Source organism: Ictidomys tridecemlineatus, chromosome 11 (assembly GCF_052094955.1).
Source record: "Ictidomys tridecemlineatus isolate mIctTri1 chromosome 11, mIctTri1.hap1, whole genome shotgun sequence".
In the NCBI taxonomy this organism is placed as follows: Eukaryota; Metazoa; Chordata; class Mammalia; order Rodentia; family Sciuridae; genus Ictidomys; species Ictidomys tridecemlineatus.
In genome coordinates, this window is record NC_135487.1 from 13,674,688 (window position 1) to 13,695,167 (window position 20,480).

General features: G+C 37.4%; 1 protein-coding gene across 31 annotated transcripts in view; it reads right to left on the bottom strand.

Moving 5' to 3' along the window:
* Eif4g3 (eukaryotic translation initiation factor 4 gamma 3) overlaps window positions 1-20,480 on the bottom strand; it is a 283,893-nt gene that overhangs the window by 7,333 nt on the left and 256,080 nt on the right. For 18 of the 31 annotated variants that reach the window (XM_078025501.1, XM_078025499.1, XM_078025498.1 and 15 more), the window contains 7 exons: window positions 19,755-19,873; window positions 15,470-15,642; window positions 9,639-9,764; window positions 8,369-8,450; window positions 6,282-6,380; window positions 2,733-2,879; window positions 346-427 (listed from right to left, as the gene is read on the bottom strand). In XM_078025501.1, the coding sequence (XP_077881627.1) occupies window positions 346-427; window positions 2,733-2,879; window positions 6,282-6,380; window positions 8,369-8,450; window positions 9,639-9,764; window positions 15,470-15,642; window positions 19,755-19,873 (828 nt within the window). The remainder of the gene's footprint in view (window positions 1-345; window positions 428-2,732; window positions 2,880-6,281; window positions 6,381-8,368; window positions 8,451-9,638; window positions 9,765-15,469; window positions 15,643-19,754; window positions 19,874-20,480) is intronic. The other 13 variants (XM_078025508.1, XM_078025507.1, XM_078025505.1 and 10 more) reach the window with 1 other exon arrangement.

Here is a 20,480-nt window from a genome sequence, read left to right on the forward strand (position 1 = left end):
ATGCATGCAACAACTTATTGAATTGTAGAATACAAGGTGAACAGTAGCTGCTCAAATTGGATTCTTTGGAGACAAGAACATCTATTTGTCCCATATTTGAGATGGTCAGGCAGGGTAGACAGAAATGCTACCCATTTGCACAAAAACTGAGCTATACAGGACAAGATTTGAAGACAATAAAAAATCAGACCATATAATCAGTAGTGGAAATAATAACGATTTCAGATACTAAAACCTACTTTCAGAATAGTACTTCAAATGCAAGAAATGAGCAAATAAATTTTCCATTCACACACACACACACAAAATAAATAAATAAAACCTACTTCCAGAAATGTCACTTACCTATAATAGCTGCTTTACAAACGGCTGTCATTAAAGCTCTAAGGAATGTAGGTGAACTCATCTGGTTTTCATCTAGATTAGCCTTAAGTTTAAACAAACAAACAAACAAAAAGGCAAAACAAAAAACAGTTAAATGTACCCTTGCATACCACAGAAATTATTTTCCCCAAACCAGGGCTAACCTGGCACTAAGGACAGACAGAGTCACATTTTTGCACATCCTTGCAAACATTAAATTTTCAATTCATTCTAAAATAGTTTGGCTACGGCCAGTTCTATGTGAAAATATTCCAAGTAGCAGTATTTAGGTCTTAGAGGACTTATCATGTGTATTTGAAGCCAATTAAAAACATGATTCCTCAATAAATAATCCGTATTAATGATCTAGCCAGGTCTATAATTTAGGGGCTAGCACACCATAGCTGCAGGGGAGTATTCCTCAGCACTGTGCAGTTCTGTGTGTACATGCCAACATTGCTCTTTCATTTTAACTTTAATGTGATGGGGAGACATTTTTGGGGGCAGGTATTTTAAATATTATTCAATGTTTATGTTCCTTATGCCTGTGAAAAAATTAAAGCTTGTCTCAGCCTCTTTGAATAGAGTATATGTATGGTACTTGCCACGAAGAGGGTCAAGCTTGAAATGACTAGCCAGGGAAAATTAAAGACATTGTTATAAACTGCTGGGTTGAAAAGTTAAGGATTTCAAAGACATTTAGAGGTAAGTTTAGTACTGATGAATTTTTGTTTTTTTGGCACTAGGATTGAGTGTAGGCCTCATGCCTAAGTGTGTTCTACAACGCAGCTACGCCTCCAGCCCAGTACTGATGAATTTTAAGACTGAAGTAGATGAACTAGCAGTTCTCTTTGTTTAATGCCTAATCTTCATCATCAGTTGGGAGGAACTGTTGGCTCCATGGGAGCAGAGTGGACGGAAAGCCTGAGTGACATGGCCAGCTCTTCTGGGCAGCAGTGCAGTGGCCACGGAGGACTGTGCTCCAGCCAGAGGCTTCACAAGCAGTCTCCCTCAGAACAGAAATGTGTGGCACCAGAACTGGCAGCAGAGGAGGTGATGCAGGGCAGGAGAAAGTGCCAAAAGCCATGTGTACAATGTTTCATGACCATTTATGTGTTATAGCTAGTTCCTGGTTTATACCTTTTTAAAAATACTTTGAGTTGAAGCCAGACTAGTCTAACCTCAGAGTTATTTCTGCAAAGGTTAAACAATTACTTTTGAAGAAGAAACAAAATAATAATGTTCCCTTACTTTTTTAATCAAACAATAATTAATAAACAGTTTGACAGAGCAATCTCATTTTGGAACTGGGGATAGAACCTACAGGTATATCTCCAACCCTTTTAAAAATTTTTTTTTTTAAGTTTTAGTTGGACACAATACCTTTATTTTATTTATTCATTTATTCTTTATGTGGTACTGAGGATGGAACCCAGTGTCTCGCACGTGGTAGGCGAACACTCTACAGCTGAGCCCCAGCCCCAGCCCTCTCCAACCCTTTTTTATTTTTTACTTTGAGACAGAATTTTGCTAAATTGCCTAGGCTGGCCCAAATCTCTGGGATTACAGGTGTGGGTCACTATGCCTGGCTTGACAGAGCAATTTCAAACACTGAATATCAATTAAAATTCTCAAAGGGATTAGATTTGAAGCACAGTTTGAGAAAAATAAACTAATTACCTAAATGTAATTACATAATAAATACCTCTTCAAACAATCTGTTTCTTCTGTTATAAAAATATCAACTGCATATTTCTTCTATGAATCAGAGCCAAATATTATAATTCTAGAATCAAAGAATAGACTAGACCTGAAGAAAAATGAAGAGAAGACTACAGATTAAGAAAAGATATTGGGGTTGGGATTGTGGCTCAGCGGTAGAGCGCTCACCTAGCACGGGCAGGACTGGAGTTCAATCCTCACCACCACATAAAAATAAAATGCATTGTGTTGTGTCCATCTACACCAAAAAATAAATATTATATATTAAAAAAAAAAGATAATAGGGCTGGAGCTCAGTGGTAGAGTGCTCGCCTAGCATGCATGAGGCACTGGGTTCGATCCTCAGCACCACATAAATGTAAAATAAGGATATTGTGTCCACTTAAACCTAAAAAATAAAAAAGAAAAGATATTAACAAACAAGGTCAATAGGAAAGACAGACCTGCTAAGAGATAAACAGATTTACTAATGCTAGGATTAGATAAAAGTAACAAACATCTTTATGTAGTGTGAGCTCAATTATTATGTTTTTATCTTTTCTTTTTAAAAACTCTCACAAAGGGAAAAGATATGGTGTGTGAATTGAGAGGGTCACACAAGAACCTTCCTTATCTCTATGGCAGAGAGGATCACATGGTCTCTATACCTCTACCCAGTCAAAGATCTGTTCATCATTTGCTTTGTCCTCAATAATGAGTTTCTCAAGGCGCTGACAGAGTTCTTCAGCAGAGAGTTCTTTCTTTGAAAGTGCTTCAGAGGAACAGGAACTGTCAGACTCTATAAAGTCCAACTTCTGAAACATAAAATGTAAAACAAATTAATGTAGTACAATATTATCATCCTGAGAGGAAACAAAGCCACGGGCTATACTTTCTGTTTTACAGGAATCAAAAAGATCAACAGAACATATTTATATTTTTAGTTTTCAAAGACCATCACTCTATTATTATTCAGAAGATTTCTCTAGGGGCTGGGGATGTGGCTCTAGTGGTAGCGCGCTCGCCTAGCATGCATGTGACCTGGGTTCGATCCTCAGCACCACATACAAAACAAAGATGTGTGTCCACCGATAACTATAAAATAAATATTAAAATTCTCTCTCTCTAAAAAAAAAAAAAAAAAAAAAAAGATTTCTCTAATTTTTCATAAGTTTTATCTGATTCTCTGTTAAAAAAATAAAAATAGGCAAACAAACAAGCTTGCTATGATTGCTCCTCAGGATATGCTTACCTCCAAATCATTATGAACTTCAATCTTGGGTAGGAACACAGCTCTTTAAAGCTGGGCATGAGTCCTAGGCAAGGGCATAATTTAACTCCCATTCGGTATATAACCATTGGTTCAATATTAGTATCACTATAGAGCTGTCATACCCCATGGTTTGGCTTTAAATTCTTAAAATACCTCCAGACCATTCTGAATCCAAGTGTGAAAATGATCCTATAAATTGTTTAACTCTTAGGTAGTTCTAAAAAAATTCCGTAAACCTGGCATTAGTGGTATACACCACAGTCAGGAGGCTGAGAGAGGAAGATTACTTGAGATCCGGAGTCTGGGGCCAGACTGGGCAATACTATTTCTTTAACAACAAGTCTATAATCAAAATTACTGGTGACAGGTGGGGTTGTCCACCCCTGTAATCCCAGCCACTCAGAACACAGAAGCAGGAGGATTGCAAGTTTGAGGTTAGCCTCTGTAATTTAGTAAGACCAGGTCTCAAAAAAAAAAAAAAAAAAAAAGGCAGGGGCTATAGCTCAGGTAGCTCAGCAGTAAAGCACCCCTGGGTTCAATTCCCAGCACCATCCATCCAAAATTAGTGACTTTTTAAGGAAGAAGGCAACAAACTTGTACTGTAAAGTTTTCTTTAGTTTTTATTTTTTACTTTTGAGGCACTGTCTCGCTACTTTGCTGAGTCTAGTCTTGCACTTGCAATCCTCCTGCTTCAGCCTCCCTTGTGGCTGGGATTACAGGAGTGTGCCACAACACCCAGCTAATTTTTGTATTCACTTTTTAAAACCTCTCCAGTTGTTCTGATTAATGGCTTCTTGATTGCTCATTTTGGAGATTCCCTCTCTTTTATATAGAGATATTTTATATTCTGACTGATAGATAATTTCATTACCTCAAGTCACTGGAGTCTAAATCTACCACTTTCTGCTTATTTATTCGATCTCATTCATGGTGACTCATTTCACTGTACACTACATGAACTCTACAAGGGTTAAGCCATATATTAGGTAATGTGTATTTGTGGGGGGATAAAAAGTGTGGGGGCAGGGGCTGGGGATATGGCTCAAGCGGTAGCGCGCTCCCCTGGCATGGGTGTGGCCCAGGTTCGATCCTCAGCACCACATACAAACAAAGATGTTGTGTCTGCCGAAAACTAAAATGTAAATAAAATATTTAAAAAAAAAAAAGTATGGGGGCAGACCAATGTTAAGGATGTTTTCTCTAAAGAGCACTGTGGCTTGCTTTTTCTAGAGCCAGGGTAATTAATGCTGAACTGAACCAATTCAGCTTCTTCCACAATCTCTTGCATTTGTTCTTCGGGCAACATGGTATTCACATGTGCTTACTGCTCAGAATTCATGTTTCGTCTCTGGCTTTTTCCTCTCTCCTCTTATTTTTAATCTCTTGAAAGAGAATTTGTCTACTTTCTGGGAGCCCAATAGTGCATCAGAAATTGTGCTTTCCACAGGTTCCTACTGTTTGGCAGTAGCTCCTCCATTTATTTCCACAACCCAAATGAAAGCTACCTACCAACCCAAATGAAAGCTACCATGGCAACCTAGTACGCTGTCTTTATCCACAACAATATACTTACTTTACTGTTTTTTGAACTAGGGATTGAACCCAGAGGTGCTCTATCACAGAGTTATACCCCCATTGCATTATATCCAAAGACAGGTCTTGCTATGTTGCCCAGGCTAGCCTCAAAATCCTGGGCTCAAATGATCCTTCTGCCACAGCCTCCTGAGTAGCTGGGACTGCAGGTGTGTTTCATTATGCCCAGCTTGATACATTTATTTTAAGGTCAACTTCTGATTACTTTCTTATTCTTTTTTACCTATAGTGATTATTTTCTTCTTACTGCTGATTTATTACCTTCCTTAGCTTTAGTCTTCCTCAACTGTTCAACTACTTTGACTTGCAAGATCATTTTGAGAGAGTTTTGTTTTCTTTCTCTCTCATCTTCCTTGGTCTAACAGAGTTTTATAGTTGCCTCTACCCAGACCACTCTCCCTTCTCCCAAATTACTTATTTAGGGCCAGACTAAATCAGTCCTGCAGTCCTCTACCTTGTAGATTTCTTGATCCAGTTATCAAGATTGCAGGCAGGCCAGCTTACGGTACTAGTGCTATGATTGTTTCCACTTTCTTGAAATTATTTATTTGTGAAGTTTCAAGTAGTGTAGACCTATCTCCAGGCCTCTATCTGGTAAGGGGCATTCTAGTTCCCATTACCAAAAGAGTATTTCATACTTCTTCTGCCTTTCCCAGGCCCAGAGCTCAGTACACCTGGATCTTCTTTAGTACTATCACCTGGTTTACTTATCAGTTCATTTCAAGTTCTTAGAGATATGGTACTGGAGATTGAAAACAGGGGTGCTACCTCCTCAGTCCTTTTTATTCTGTCTATGAGAAAGGGTCTCATTAAGTTGCTTAGGGCTTCAAATTGCTAAGGCTGGCCTTGAACTTGTGATTTTCTGTATAGTTGGATTCTAGATGTGTGCCACTGTGCCTGGCTATTTAGCTCATTTTCTAAGTGTGGCTGTCTTTTAAAATTTCTCCATACCTTTTATCTTTCCTCTAATGACTGTACAGTTGGAGAGTGCCCTTAAAACATGTACTTAAGATGATTTCTTAACTAAGATTATTATTTTGATCTAATCTTAATACCAGAATACTAATGAAATTATCTTCCTTTCCTCTATGAAACAGACCAACTGGTATCATATGGAAGACAGTCCTGGGGCAGTGGCACATGCCTACAATCCCAGCAGCTTGGAAGACTAAGGCAGAAGGATCACAAGCTCAAAAGCCAGCCTCAGCAACTTAGCGAGGCAACTTAACAAGATCCTGTCTCAAAATAAAAAATAAAATGGGCTGGGAATATGGCTCAGTGATTAAGCCCCACTGGGTTTAATCTCTGGTACAAACAACAACAAAAAGATATAAGTCTTGTTCTTACCCACCTGCTCCAAGAGAAAATTATGTACATCTTCCCCTTCAGGTAAAAAGTCCTTCCAGCTGAGATCAGCCTCCCTCCATAAGGCGCCCACTTTCTTATGGCTCTAAAAGAGAGATAAATCCAATCCATTAATTTTTACATTGGAAGTAGAAGAAGAAGAAGAAGAAAAAAGCTTGCTTGAGGTCAAGGACGTAGAACCCTAAAGAGTAAAAAATGAGCCAAGTACAGTGGTGCATGGGTATAATCCTAGTGATTTGGGAGGTTAAGTCAGGTGAATCTCAAGTTTAATGCCAACCTGGCAACTTGACAAGATCCTATCTCACAATCTAATTTAAAAGGGGTGGCAGATGTAGCTCAGTAGTAGAGTACTCCTGGGATCAATCCCCAGGATCTTAAAAAAAAAAAAAAAAGAGTGAAATGAAAACCTTTCCTTATTAATATGACATTAATCTCTTAGGATTCTTGACTTTCAAAATAAGAGGTCTGAATGTATACAAATATAATGGTGAATATTTGAAGTATAGTTATTTAGATTGAATAATTTATCAGATGACTAATCTGGGAAACATTAAACTGGTATTCGGGATTTATTAATATGACCATTAAAGAGTCTAATACATGCAGGTTTATAAATTTAACACTGTCTGTTTTCTAGATGGAAAGATGGCTCTGTACATGTACCTGCTTTTAGAGCCACTCACAAGCCACACTGGAATCCCTCTCCACTGCAGATCACATTTATACTTCCTGTTATAAGAGGCACCTGTTGCTCCTGAACTAGGCATAAGAAGTGTTTTGTGGGCAAGGAGTACAAGGTTGAGCCCAAGAAACAATAGAGCAAAGCTGTCATCAGCTGGAAAAACATGAGGAGGTACAAGCCCACTGCCTGGACAGAGACTATGATAAAGAAAAATGTTTTGAGTTTGCAGCTGGCATCTAAGAAGATGTATAAATTATTCCATAGAGTAAATAGGCCAAGGTCCAGCTGATAACCTGATACATCCAGGATATGAAATCAGGCTCTCTGGCTCAGAGTTTATGGTCTAAGAAAATATGGTTTAATTTATAAGTAGAAATTTGTTTTCTTTTTATAAAAATAAAAGTTAAGAAGAGTTTGAGTTTTAAATAAAGACTATAGCCAAGGAGGGAATTACAAACATAAAAACTACAGAGTTCAGTAAAATAAAAAATTTTAGCATCATTAACTAAAGAATATTATTAATAGAAATAATCAGCAGAGCCAGGCTATTTAGTGCATCCATCTACGAATAACTACTACACAAATGGGGTACAGAAGATCTTCTGCAGATTTAGAGTGAGATGAACGTTGACTTAAAAAAAAAAAGAAAACCCTCAGTATCTGTGAAACTCTGTAATCAAACATACCAATATCTCTGGCTTGGGTTTGAGTACTTTAGAAATCACTGCAGAATGTTCATTTGTGAGTTCTGTTTTGTTTTGACATCTCTCTTCCTAGACATTTCATCCCCCTTTGGATGCCACAACACATCCTTCAGCCTCTTTGACCTCTAATAGAGCACCTCCACATGCTTTTGAAATAATTAGTTTAGATATATCCATCTTACTCTCTAGTTTAATCTTAGTAGACTGAGAGCCAAGCAGAGAGCTTTGCAGAGAATAACCATGCACTGACTACATATTTAACAAAAGTGAATTTAAGAAATTCACCATCCTGCAGAGTCTTTTTTACCAATTCTTTTTAATCAGACTTGTATGCAAATGACCCAAAAGTTAACAAAACTAATCATTCTATGAATCCTATCTTACTCTAAAAGCAGAGCAGTTTTCATTGAAAAATTACCAACCACAAATAAAATATATCTTAAGATTCTTTAGAACTATAGTAAATCTAGTTAGGATTAGAAAATTCTTTCCCAAGACCTGGTAAACAGAAGGACAATACACCTCTGAAGGAAACAAGGTTGAAGCAGAGCCCTCACTTTGTTCAAAGGCTAAAAGGAAATGGAACTATTTGTACACCGAGACCTGAGGTGTTCACAGAAAACACACGATCAAGATCACTGCCCTTTCTAACATGCTATTGAGTCTGACACTCAGTTGAACACTCACCATTTGTTTGCATAGAAGGTGCAATATTTCAGAAAGCAAGACCCCAGCTCTTCCAACAGGAAGTAAAGGTTTGCTAAATTCTCTGTAAAAGATAGGAGCAGTGATTAAGTACCTCTGAAGAAATTCTCTGTGCTAAAGTAGTAAGCAAAAATGTGTGTCAAACAAATAGACACTTTGTAACCTAAATAAAAGTCAGCAGGGTCAAAGCTCTAGGATATGCTCCAAGTCCTTTTCAGCAGAAGGCTTTTGGAGACTTTAGGGTCACCTTATGCTTCCTGGAGAAGCAGAAAAGGGATGTTAGAATTCCTGGGTTTTGTTTTTTTCTTTAGCCACTTCAGTGACGGAAGCAACACAAAGATCAATCTCAGTAATCTATTTACATAAGTACCACTTCAAGCAGAAAGTGGAGAAGTACCTTTGTAGGTAATGGAATTATGAAGCTTAGTCATAAAGTATTGTAAAAAAGAAAAGCTTTTCTCAAGAATATGGATGAAATAGAAAGGGACCAATTATTTTAGTCTGAATTAGTATTTCCCAAACTTCATTCTATAGGATAGCAATGATTCCAGTATTTCCTCAAAGTAAAGGATTCTTTCATTGATTATGTGAGGTAATGCTGAATTAAACAAAGCTAAATCATTTTTATTGTTTTGTTTTATTATAGGATTCTCATACATATGCTTGAATTATGTGCCGCAATACATATACTTTGTGCATCTCCAAAAAAAAAAGGGGGGGGTATGCTGGGGTGGGGACATACACAACAGTATGCGGAGTCAGATTTTTATATATCAACAATTTGTGGGGGAAATACTACTGTTTTGAAGAACAGAAGTACTGGTCTATATAATGCAGTAACCATTCCCCCCACACATGCAAATCTAGCAATACTTTTATTATAACTATGAACATGTACTATGCAGGTACCAGTATGACAAACTACAATGTAAATTCTGACAACAACTGAAACAATGATAGATAGAACAGCCAGATTAACATTAAGCTTCTAGAAGCAATCATCTTCCAGTGACATGACTAGAGCATTATCAATAGTCACTGCTACCCCCAATGGACCACAGGGCTATCATATCTTCAATCTGTCTCTAGTGTAAATCTAGTAAAATCTTCAAAATAAAATTAGAAGTCTAAAAGAGTCACAGGCTGTATCTAAGAGTCTCCAGAGCCATTAATGGGACAATATTATGCTAGAAAGTCAGGTGAGTTCTCTGTCAGTTTAACTTGATATACATCCAAAATAAATATAACTTACATGATAACTTCTCTCATAGAGATTCCACCTTCTTTTAACATGGGAGTCACCAGTTCAGCAAGGTATAACCAAATATGGGGAATATCAATGGCCATGTCATCTGCCAATTCCAAAGTTTCTAAAAAACTGAAAAAGAACAGGAAAAAAAATCAATACAAATATAATTAAAATGTTAATATTAAATAAAGAGACCAAAAATCAGTCACTCAACAAATACATATCAAGCACCTGCTATGTCAGGCACTGGTCTGGCCATAAAGTGACTGATAAACAAACTGCCATTCTTGAAGAACTTATACTAGTGTGCAGGAGAAAAGGAACAGAACAGACAAAAGGAGTCTTGTGACAGGGCTAATGCTCTCAAGAGCATGAACCAAAAATACTTCTGTATGGAGGTGACATTTGAAAGATTTTAATATGAAACAGAGATAGTTGTATATAAAGTCCTGGGTGAAGGGCTATCCAAGTAATCTCATACTTCAAAGTTAACATTATACCCTCTATGAAGTCAGAAGCACCAACTAACCATTGCAATGCAGGCCAGGCACAAAGAGAAAGAAAGACAAAAAACCTTGCCCTGGAGGACCTTATGACAGGAAAACTGGATGGATATAAGAGAGTCTGATATTACTAACATTATCATCCTCATAACTGTTGTACTGCAAAAGAAAAGCTAATGGTTTTAGGTTTTTATGATATAAATATTTCCTAATGTGAAGTAAAATAATTGGGAATCAAACATGAAACTTAGAAAGTCAAATACAATACATAAGCAGCCTTCTTCGGGCTGAAAATAACAGCTATTCACTCAGAAGTGCAAATAATTCAAGTCTTTGTTAACTGTGTGAATATAGCACTATTTAAAATTATAAAAACAGAGGTGAAGGGGACATGCACATGATTGTATGGCACACGGGAGGAATGAATGAAGAGGTTAAGAGCTGGCTGTATTTTGAATTTATATTCTTTCCGAGCTCTAAATTTGCACATGCCTTTTCACTGCAATTCTAGCTTCTAGCCAGAATATGCCACTCAGCTTAGAAGGCTACACAGGATTAAAATTTTTCACTTAAAAAGAGCTCCCATTACAAGGTAAGGTCACCTCTCTTGAGCTGTTATTTCAAAACAATATATAGCTCAGCCACATCATCTAACTCGGTTTCAGGAATCCTTACTGTCAACCTACTGACCTCACCACTTGCAATTATTTGACACAAATTTTCTATGCAGCAGACACTTGGCTGTTCTCATTATATGCACACTTTTCAGCTGTTAATGTGCCACTTATGGAACATCTTCGGGCAGGATTCCAGGATTTCTGGGTTAATCACTTGATCCTGCCAGATCATTCTGTGGGCTCTAGATTAAGCTATTTAATATACCCAAGAGATAACTGTAGCCATTCTGTCCTTTCAACTATGACCATCTCACATCATAAGTGAAAGATAAGATACTCATATTCTTGCCTTGGTTTTGTATCTATCCTCCTCACTTTTATGAGGTACCAGGGATTAAATCCAGGGGTGCTCAACCACTGAGCCATGTCCCCAGCTCTTCTGGTTTTTCATTTTGAGACAGGGTCTTGCTAAGTTGTTGAGGCAGGCTTTGAACTTGGGATCTCTTGCCTCAACCTCCCCAGCTGCTGGGACTACAGTACTAAGCAGTTTTCTATTTTTCATCAATGGAACAGTTTATAGAATAAAATTAGTGGTTAAAAACATAATCCTGATAAGAAACTTTTGTTGTTGTTGTTGTTGGCTAAGCAAAGGATTTCCACAGAACAGAGCTGTGGGACTTTCTTTTTTAATGTTTGTAGTCACTAAGTTCTTTTGCATGATTTAAAAAAAAATCCTAGGTATGCAGATGCTCTACATAATTATCTTTGCATAATACATATCTTTTGTGGACTGTAGAAATGAAATAGAGCTATACCACATCTTTGTCTCTTGGTATGCAGTGACCAGCATATCCACTGTGCTGCACATGAGAAAACTAGTTCCATTTCTATCAACTAGTAACAAATTTGCCAAAAAGTAAATTTAAAAAAATTTCCATGTCTAGCCAGGTGTCATGATACATATCTGTAATCCTAGTAACTTGAGAGGCTGAGAAAGGAAAATCACAATTTTGAGGCTAGTCTGAGACCCTGTGTTGAAAAATAAGGGGTGGGGAGGTGGCTTGGGTGAAGCACCTCTGGATTCAATTGTCAGTACTGCAAAACACAAAGAAAAGAAAGTCCCGTTTAAAAAAAAAAATATATATATATATATATATTAAATAAATAAATAAATATTTATTTATTTATTTTAGTTGTTGATGGACCTTTATTTTATTTATGTATATGTGGTGCTGAGAGTTGAACCCAGTGCCTCACACATGGTAGGCAAGTGCTCCACCACTGGGCTTCAATCCCAACCCCCATTTAGAACAGCAACAACAACAAAAATATTTAGGTGTAAATTTAACCAAGGAGGTAAAAGATGTATCTGCACAATGCAAACTTTAAAACACTAATGAAAGTAACTAAAGAAAATCAATAGATGGAAAGATATCTCAAATTCAGACCACCCAATATGGTAATCCCTGTCAAAATCCCAATGTCATTAGAAATAGAAAAAAATATTTCTTTTTTTTCTTATTTATTTTTTAGTTATAGATGGACACAATACCTTTATTTTATTTATTTATTTTTATGTGGTGCTGAGGATTGAACCCAGGGCCTCGCACGTGTTATGCGAGCGCTCTACTACTGCTGAGCCACAACACTAGCCCTAGAAAAAAGAATTCTTTTTTTAAAAAATATTTTTAGTTGTATTTGACCCAATACCTTTATTTTATTTATTTATTGTGGTGCAGAGGATCCAACCCAGGGCCTTGCACATGCTAAGGGAGCACTCTACCACTGAGCCACAACCCCAGCCCCAAGAATTCTTAAATTTGTATAAAACCACAAAAGATCCCAAAAATTATCTTGGCAAAAACAACAAAAGTTGGAGGCATTACACACTCCCTGGGCAAAACATATTGTAAAGCAAATGCAATCAAACAGCATGGAAGTGACAAAACTGATGGAATAGAAAAGAAAACCCAGAAATAAACAAGTACACTAATGTAAAGCAACCGACCTACCTATATACCTAATTTGTTTCATGAAGGATTTAGATTCAAGTCCTGAAAATTCCCAAAGAATGGCTTGATGTAGTCTTTGTGGAGGTTTTATACACAGCAACTACTATACTCACAGTTATATGGAATCTTTTAGGAAAATTCCAAAGAAGCTAATCTAAGGTTTACTTATAAAGCCTAAATGAAACTTCTATTTCAGGACACTATTAGCAGTACATGCCCTGAAGGGAACATTAGATGATATTATCAGGACCAGGACCAGACACCTGGAGTTTTCTGCTCTCCCATGCTTCCCAGGTCATTCCTGGGGTGGAGAACTGGGCAGAAACTGCTTCCTTGACTGCTCAGAAATTGACATCTCAGCAGTAGCACCCAAAGGTGATCCTGAAAATATTCTGAAAGAACAGAGATCTTCTGGGTGTTGGAAGTGTCTGTGGCTCCTATGAAATGACCTATCTGAACAGTATGGACTTTGCAATTCTGAGCTTCTTGCAAGAAGGTTCTTGATGAATAATGACATGTGGGGCTATCCTTTTGTTTCCATCTTAGGAAAAGGTGGGTGCTATATTGTCAAATATATCTCCACAACTTGCACAAGACTTGATTTAAAGATGGCCAGGTAAGGTCTAGCTAATTATCAAAGGTGAGGCCTGGAGCCACCGCAATGAAGGAAGCAATGATGTAAAATGATGAAGTGATTTGCTGAGACACAGAAATGTTGATCTCATTTACCATCTAAATAAAAGGGGGTAGTTGTGGTAGTTATTCTAAGCAGCAGCAATAGTACCGCCACTAATGAGAGTGTAAACACCATGTCTGATGATAGTTTTCTTTCAGGAAATCACCAAAAGGGAAATGCAACTGTCTGAAATCCTAGAAATTAAACGAGTATTTTGTAAGTTCAGTTATAACCTGGAAATAGACTACACTTCCTAGATGTGAAGGAACTTCTGACTATTGTCAGAAGAAACAGAACACAGTGAACAGTAATCTAGCACTCTCATTTCCAGAAAGTCTGGGGAACAAATGTAAATCCTTACAAAGTGATATAGAAAGATTCCATTACTGTGAATTTTAGAAGCTTGTACCTATTTTTAGGTTGGCTGGGATCAGAGACCTTAGTTTGATTTTAAGAGTGAAGGTGCCTTCATTTGCTCTTACTTGCTGTTTACTGCAGCGAAGCACAGATTTCTCTCATAAAACTGGGACATCATTCTGGCTTTGCTAAAGTTTCTTATTAAGTTAACTGATTCAAATGGCCTTAATCTAGCCCCTTAATTTATATAAACCCAGCTTATTGCTGAAAGATAATTTCTTAATGATCCTGGGACAATTATGAATTTTCTCGGGCCTCAAGGACAATGTCATCACTTTTCAAAAATGGTATTTAATAGTTACATTCTAAGAGATTAATCATATCTGAAATGACAACAGAAAGGTACAAAGAGGCATTTCGTCATATATGAATTTAATTTAGAAGAATGAGCTTGGCAAAAAAGTTTTACAAGGAATTCATACCACCACCAATTCAGTGAGCATATGCCCAAGTCAATGTAAGATGGTAGATTCCAGTTTGATCTCTAGACCTAAAGGTCTTAATACCTATTCCTTTAGAGAATGGATATCTGACAGCGCTGGACGTGATTCTATGCTTATATTTGGTGCAAAATTTGGTAACCAAAAATCAAAAACAAATTTTTTTATGATATGAAATTTTTTCTAACTTATATATACAAAGGTATGTACTTATTTATTATACATAACCAGGGATTGAACTCAGGTTGCTTAACCATTTAGCTACATCCCCAGCCCTTTTCAAATTTTGAGACAGGGTCTCACTAAGTTGTGAAAGCTGGCTTTGAACTTGCAATCCTCCTGCCTCAGCCTCCCATGTCACTGGGATTTCAGGTGTGCATGACCATGTATAGCTTGAACATTGATTTAAAAATCTCACCCAGGGTAAGATTCTGTGGCTGAGTCACAAAGAACCTAACCTGTGCATTTATGGTGAAGATGCACCATAATATGCCAGAAGTTGCTCAAATGGGGATACAACGCTAAAGACAGCCAAATCTCACCAACAGTCACTGGTTAGAATTATAGTGAAGTCAACCTGTAACAGTGTAAATCATTAAGAAAATGGAGTTATATTGCTATGGGGCTACAGTGGAGAGGCGAGCACTTTCTGGTCCAAATAACCATGGTTTACTAAAAGGATAAGGTTTAAAATCAATTTTCCAGAATTTTTCTCACAAAGTAAACTCAAAAGAATAAGCAGGTTTACATGAAAATGAGATGGAGAAGAGCTCAGAGTTTCCCTGAGGCTAAGGTCAGCTTCACTACTGACATCATGATGCAGGTCTAACAATAAAACACAGAAAAATCAGAAGATAACCTTTCTGTACAAACACAATCTAAAAAATAGCATCAAATCAAGCAATGTATGATCAATATATTATATTGGCTCAACATACTACAGTGGACATGATTTTCATGTATGGAAAAAGAAGGCTAGTTACTGAATGGTACTCTTTTTTAAAAATTATTTTTATTAGTTATTATGGACCTTTTATTTATTTATTTTGTTTTTTAAAATTAATATGTGGTGCTGAGAATCGAACCAGTGACTCATATGCTAGGCCAGCGCTCTACCACAGAGCCACAATCCCAGTCCCCTGAATGGTACTCTTGAGGAGGATACTGACCCTTTGAAAAAGTCCTGTTTGCTGAGTTTTTCTGACTGTACCAGCTGATAAAGCAATTGGCCCATGTGATCCCTGGTGATCTGGCTTCTCTCGAGGGTAGACTCCACTCCCGTTCTTACGAAAACATGTAGCAGGCCCTGGGCGCTCAGCTCTTCCACACACTGCATGGCTTCCTGTTCAAATAGCAAATAAAGGCTTGCTCCAAAATCTGGTGTTAAACAACCTTAAAATCTTTTGTTTATGATAAAGTCAGTAGAAAGCTGTGTTAACAAGACAGTTTTTGAAGTTAAGTTTTTGTTTGTTGAAAGTCCAGTAAAAGGTAGACTGATATAGGCAAGTTAGTCATATTAATGAGAAAACTGGGTACGATGGCATGCATCCATATAGTCCTAACTCCTTAGGAGGCAGAAACAGGAAAATCACTGGAGCCCAGGAGTTTGAGGCCAGCCTGGACAACATAGGGAGATCCTAGCAGGCGTATGGGTGTCTGGGTTTATGAGTGTGTGTGTGTGTGTGTGTGTGTGTGTGTGTGTGTGTGAGAGAGAGAGAGAGAGAGAGAGAGAGAGAGAGAGAGAGAGAGAGAGAGAGAGAGATCTTCAAAAGGCCAACATTTGTAGGTTAATAATTTTATTCAAAAAACAATTAGAAGATCAGAGCCCAAAGGTATTTTTCTACATAACATTCACCTGTTTTCTGATCATTTTAGAAACTGAAAATGGTATATTATGACACTGAAATTCAATGCCATGATTTGAAGGCCTCAACATGGCAGCCCAGATACCTTGGCTGGGACTGTTAAGACATTCCCCATCTCCATGAAAGAGGTCTTCCTCTTCGGAATGCTAAACTTCAGTGATATGATTAGGTTAAGTGCTAAAGTCCTTGGAGGAGGTTTCTGTGCCAGGCTCTGTTAACCAGTGCTTACTGTGGAAATGATCTGGCCAGCTTAATATCTTTGGTCTAGGGAATGAAAGCCTGACAGCCAGGTTGCTCCATCACCAGCATTAACTCCCTACTCTTAGCCAGAGCAGCTCTGTTGCTACTCTGGTCCAAAATCTCTTGGTTAGATTTCTGTAAAAAGCAGCTCCTCTTGGAAGTTACATGTGCAAAGGGAAGTAAGGGATGTAAGGCTCCTCTTGGTATCTCAGTGGGACTGCTCTCTTTCCCTTCTATTACTTTATACCTCCTCTGTTCTTACCTAAAAAAATTTCAAAACTACAGAAAAATTAAGAGTAATCCAGTGTAAAACTATGTGTCTTCACTTTGATTTAGATAAAAATATCATCTAATATACAGGACATTTCAAATTTCCATAATTGTCCCCAAATGTCCAAATAGCTTCTTGTTGTTGAGAACCAACGTTCCATGCCATGTCTCTTTAGACTCTTCTAATCTAAAGCAGACTCCCCTTCTCTTTTTCATTTATTTATTTATTTTTTGGGTAGTGTTGGGGATTGAACCCAGGGTCTTGTACATGTGAGGTGAATACTCTGCCAATTGAGCTATATCCCCAGGCCCCTCCACCCGCAACTCTTTTTTGTCTTTTCATGATACTGGTATTTCTGTAGCATTCAGGGCAGCTGTTGTGTTGCTGTTGGTGTTTCAAGTGCTCATTATCCTTGTTGGGTTTTTGCCTCATTTTAACCTCATCAACATCATTACAATTACTTTTTGGGAAAAGGTAGAATAAATTCAAGTATTTAATTCTCCATATATACCCTATGTGTCCCCCAGCAGGAAGAGTCAGTTTCTCCATAAAGGGTCAACAAATTGTATCATAGCAATTCACAACCTTGCCTGCTATCTTCTTTTCTCATGATTTGTTTCTTCTTGTCTCTGAGCTCTCAGTAGAAGTAACACCTCCGATAGTCTTCTGATTATCTCCCCATTGGCTATCATACCACCTAGTTTTACTTCTCTGTACTGAAACATTGTTTTTCTTTTTGTAGCTACAGCTTAATTATTCCTGAACTATCTTTAGGGTCAGTCTTGTTTGTGTCTCTGCACTAGAATGTAAGTCCACAGAAGCAGATGATATTATTTATTGTATGTATTATGTTACTTTCAGGTAGTATCCCCAAAATGTGGGAGTGTGACAAATGAAGGTTTGATTCCTGGCTCTGCCTCTTACTAATATGTGACTTAAGGAGTAGAACAATCTTTTAGCCTGTGCTTTCTATCAAAAGGTTACAAGGAGAAATGTATATAAAAAATATATAGGAAAGCACTTGGCACCTTGACAGGCATAAAATAAAGGTTCAATAATATTAATTTATGGCACTTATGAAGAGGATCACAGACAAAAAAAAACCCTCTTAGGATGCATTCTATAATTCTTTAGCCTGACATACTAATACCCTAAAGGGGACGAGATAAAGCATATTTTGGGCTCTGAAGTTCAAGTTTGGCTTTTAATTGGCTGCTTATTAGCAGTAAGATCTTGAGCAAGTGACTTTTATGTCTATGCATCTCAGCTTTCTTATCTGTAAAAACAGGCATTATAATATCAACTTTGATTACATAAACTAATACATATAAAATATGTAGAACAGCACAGAGTAAGTCTCAATAAATGTAGAATATTATTACCTGGTTCTTAGGGCCACTCTGCAGGTACAACTGCCTCTACTATACTGCAAATTAGAATTCTGAAGTTGTAACTAACTCTGCCCCCTTCATACTGCAGACCTGGCTGGGGCTCATGATCCTCCAAAGGATATTCTTGCACACCTAAGTGTTCGTGAGGTTATCTTCTTCCTGTACTTGCATTTCACCACAGGGTCATCTTTAAAATTGTCACTCACTAACTTTGTATATCCATCAAATTATGTCTGAAGACAATCCCCACTGCTTTCTCCCTTTCTGTACTTGCTTCACACTGTCCATAGCTATTCAACTTGCTCTTAAGTCTTTCACATTTCCCTACTTCCATGCAAGAAAAAGAGCTGGGTTGCCAGCTTACGAGAACACTCTCATTAGCCAAGAAATTAGCTAATAAAATATAGTACATCAGGTACATTCTTTAGCTCCTTTTCAATTAATCTTCACTTATGGTGCTGCATTTCCAAGGGTTTCTGCAAAATAGTCCTATCTTACTCATTATCAAAAACTGCTCCCTGCTTCTGAGCTGGGCTATAGATAACCAAGGTAATTTTTTTTTTTTTTTTTTTTTGGGTACTGGAGAGTGAACCCAGGGGGTGCTGAGACACATTCCCAGCCCCCTTTTGTTTTATTTTGAGACACCATCTTGCTAAATTGCTGAGGCTGGCTTTGAACTTGAAATCCTACCTCAGCATCCCAAAGTGCTGGGATTAAAGGTATGTGCCACAAAGCCTGGCTAACCAATGTGATTTATGTATATTGAAAGCAGATAATGATTATATTGTTAAGAATTCAAGTGTCTTAAGTATTTTTGACAATGCCAAAGCAAAAGTAGTTAATATATGTGATATATTTTAACAGACAATTTAAAAAAATATTTATTTTTTTAGTTATAGGTGATGCTGCTACATGTGATGTTGGATTGATGCATGCTAGGCAAGCGCTCTACCTTTGAGCCACAATCCAGCCCAACAGATAGATAATTTTAACAAAAAAAGCCTTTCCAGACCTCAGAGCACCAAACTACAGTCCAGTATATAATCTCCTAAGACCCTACAATTTAAATAACTGTGGCGTTACCTGTATATGATCTGTCTCCATCAACACACTACAGAGCACATGATGCCAGGCAGCATCTATTTTGCTCACTACCATCTTAAAATGAACACAGGGGGAAGGTAAGGGCTAAAGAGGGACATATTGAAAGCCATGACTTTAAATGTCTCATTTAGGCCATCAGACCCTGGAACATCACTTGCCCCTTTGTGTTTCAGTTTTTCAGTTACAAAACAAAGAAAAATAATGCCAGCCATATTTCAGGGTTAACATGGGAATGTTTAAACAACTACAGCAAGTATAACTGGGTGTAAGAAATACCTTACAATGACTGTGTACTGTTTTTGCTCATTAATATCAAAGTCAATTTGTTTTTCCCTGGTTTAGACTGGATTGGCACCTGTAGCTTCTCCCCAACCACTCCATGTTGTGAACCTCAGAATTAATTTGAAAGACAATACTTGGCAGAATGCATCAGAGTTAAGCACAATGAACCATGTAGAATTTAGATCACTCAGTCTAAGTTTTATCAGTCACAATGACATCTGATTTAGACCCAAGTTACTAAACATGGTTGTCACAGGGCTTTCTGTCCTGCTGCTTTCTTTCTTATTTAAATCTCTTTTACCTTAAAATCATTAATGTGTAGAAATTCATCAATGATAGATTTGGACTTTCTCTCCATCTCCTCTTCTGACAATACAGGCCTGTCAGGGGCTGACACTGTTGACATTTCTGGTTTCACTGCTAATGAAATTTTAAAAAGTGAGAAAATAAAAAGGACAAAAATTACCATATGAAAGTGATATTACTTTTATGTTGTTACACTGTTTTTTCAATAGAGCCATTTAATAGATGTAAGTATGATGAAGCAAGATGATGTAAAAACAATTCAGAAAGTTTTGGCATAGATATGCACTAATTAACTTCATAATTTATAATAATAATCAACAATATTTAGGCATATTATACACCTTTAGAGTCTACGAGTTTCTCTGTTCCTTTCTGTATTTTGACTCTTCTACACTGTTTCCATGAGGAGCACAAAATACCTTCAGAATTCACATAGGCTAGGGTTGTGCTGACCACAGCTCTAACCACACGGGCCTACGGCATTTGCTGGAACATGCCATGGCTTCTCCTACTATCTGTTCCATAGCTGTCCTTTCTTGTAAACCTGTTTCATTCCTAGTGGTCCCTCTGCCCTGATTCCAGATTGATCTCTTGTTAATTTCTCTCAAAGAACTACATTCCTTTCCTTCGTAAAGGTTTTCTCAGTTGTACCGTACTTCTGTGCAGATCAGCTATGTCACATTACTCACTGCACATACATATTTTCATTTCTTATCCTATT